This window comes from Octopus bimaculoides, chromosome 7 (assembly GCF_001194135.2).
Source record: "Octopus bimaculoides isolate UCB-OBI-ISO-001 chromosome 7, ASM119413v2, whole genome shotgun sequence".
Lineage (NCBI taxonomy): Eukaryota > Metazoa > Mollusca > Cephalopoda > Octopoda > Octopodidae > Octopus > Octopus bimaculoides.
Window position 1 is genome coordinate 24374999 of NC_068987.1, and position 1242 is coordinate 24376240.

Consider the following 1242-nt stretch of genomic DNA (forward strand, 5'->3'; position numbering starts at 1 on the left):
AATATTACCACACTTTGTTAAAGATATAAGAAAAAAAGATTAAAAGATATGGAAAAAAATGCAGAGCCTGAAACTATTGATTCCCTTACTTACAATGAGGAAAATATAGAAGAGAAATCACATGATTTATGTGGAGAATTATTCACAAGAAAGAATTTAATTCGGCATCAGTCAATTCACTCAGTCACAAAGCTGTATAACTGTGAAGTTTGTGGAAAGACATTTACAAGCAGTACTTTGTTAACTAGCCACAAAGATATCCACACTGGAGAAAAATTATACCAATGTTATATCTGTGATGAAAAGTTTTCAACAAAGGACAATTTGTCATCTCACACATGTATTCAAACAGCAGAAAGACCATACTGTTGTGATATATGTGGTAAAACATTTTGTAAAAGTGGTCAGTTGTCTTCTCATAAATATATTCATTCAAGAGAGACACCATACCATTGTGATATCTGTGGTCAACCATTTTCTAGAAGTGGTCATTTGATTAACCACAAACGCATCCACACTGGAGAAAGGCCATACAATTGTGATATTTGTGGTAAAACATTTTCTAGAGTTAGTGAATTATCTTCCCACAAACGTATTCACTTGGGTGAAAGACAATATCACTGTCATAGCTGTGATAAAATATTTTCTAACAGAACTGATTTGTCTTCTCATAAACATATTAACTCGGGAGGACAAATATACCACTGTGATATCTGTGATACAACATTCTCTCAAAGCGGAAGTTTATCTCAACATAAGCGTATTCATACAGGAGAGAAGCCATACCAGTGTGATATTTGCAAGAAAAAATTTTCTACTAGCAGTTCTCTGTCCACCCACAAACGTACTCATACTGGCGAAAGACCCTACCGTTGTGATATCTGTGGTAAAACATTCACTCAAAGTGGGTGTTTATCTCAGCACAAATGTATTCATACAGGAGTAAGACCATACCATTGTGATATTTGTGGTAAAGCATTTTCTACTACTCGTAATTTAACTCGACACAAATGTATTCATACAAAAGAGAAAGCATACCACTGTGATATCTGTGATGAAACATTTTCGACTAGGGGTCGTTTATCTTCCCACATACGTATTCATACAGGAGAAAGACCATCATAGCACTGAGATTTCTGTTATAAAGCATTGTCACAAAGTAGTAGTTTATTTTGATACAAATATATTTACTGAAGAGAAAGAAAGACCATACCGTTGTGATATCTGCAGTGAAACATTTTC

At 34.3% G+C, this 1242-nt stretch overlaps 1 protein-coding gene across 1 annotated transcript in view; it reads left to right on the forward strand.

Moving 5' to 3' along the window:
• Positions 1-48: 48 nt before the first annotated feature.
• LOC106872805 (zinc finger protein 883) overlaps positions 49-1242 on the forward strand; it is a 3018-nt gene continuing 1824 nt past the window's right edge. The window contains exon 1 of the mRNA XM_052969138.1: positions 49-904. Coding sequence (XP_052825098.1) covers positions 49-904 — 856 coding nt within the window. The remainder of the gene's footprint in view (positions 905-1242) is intronic.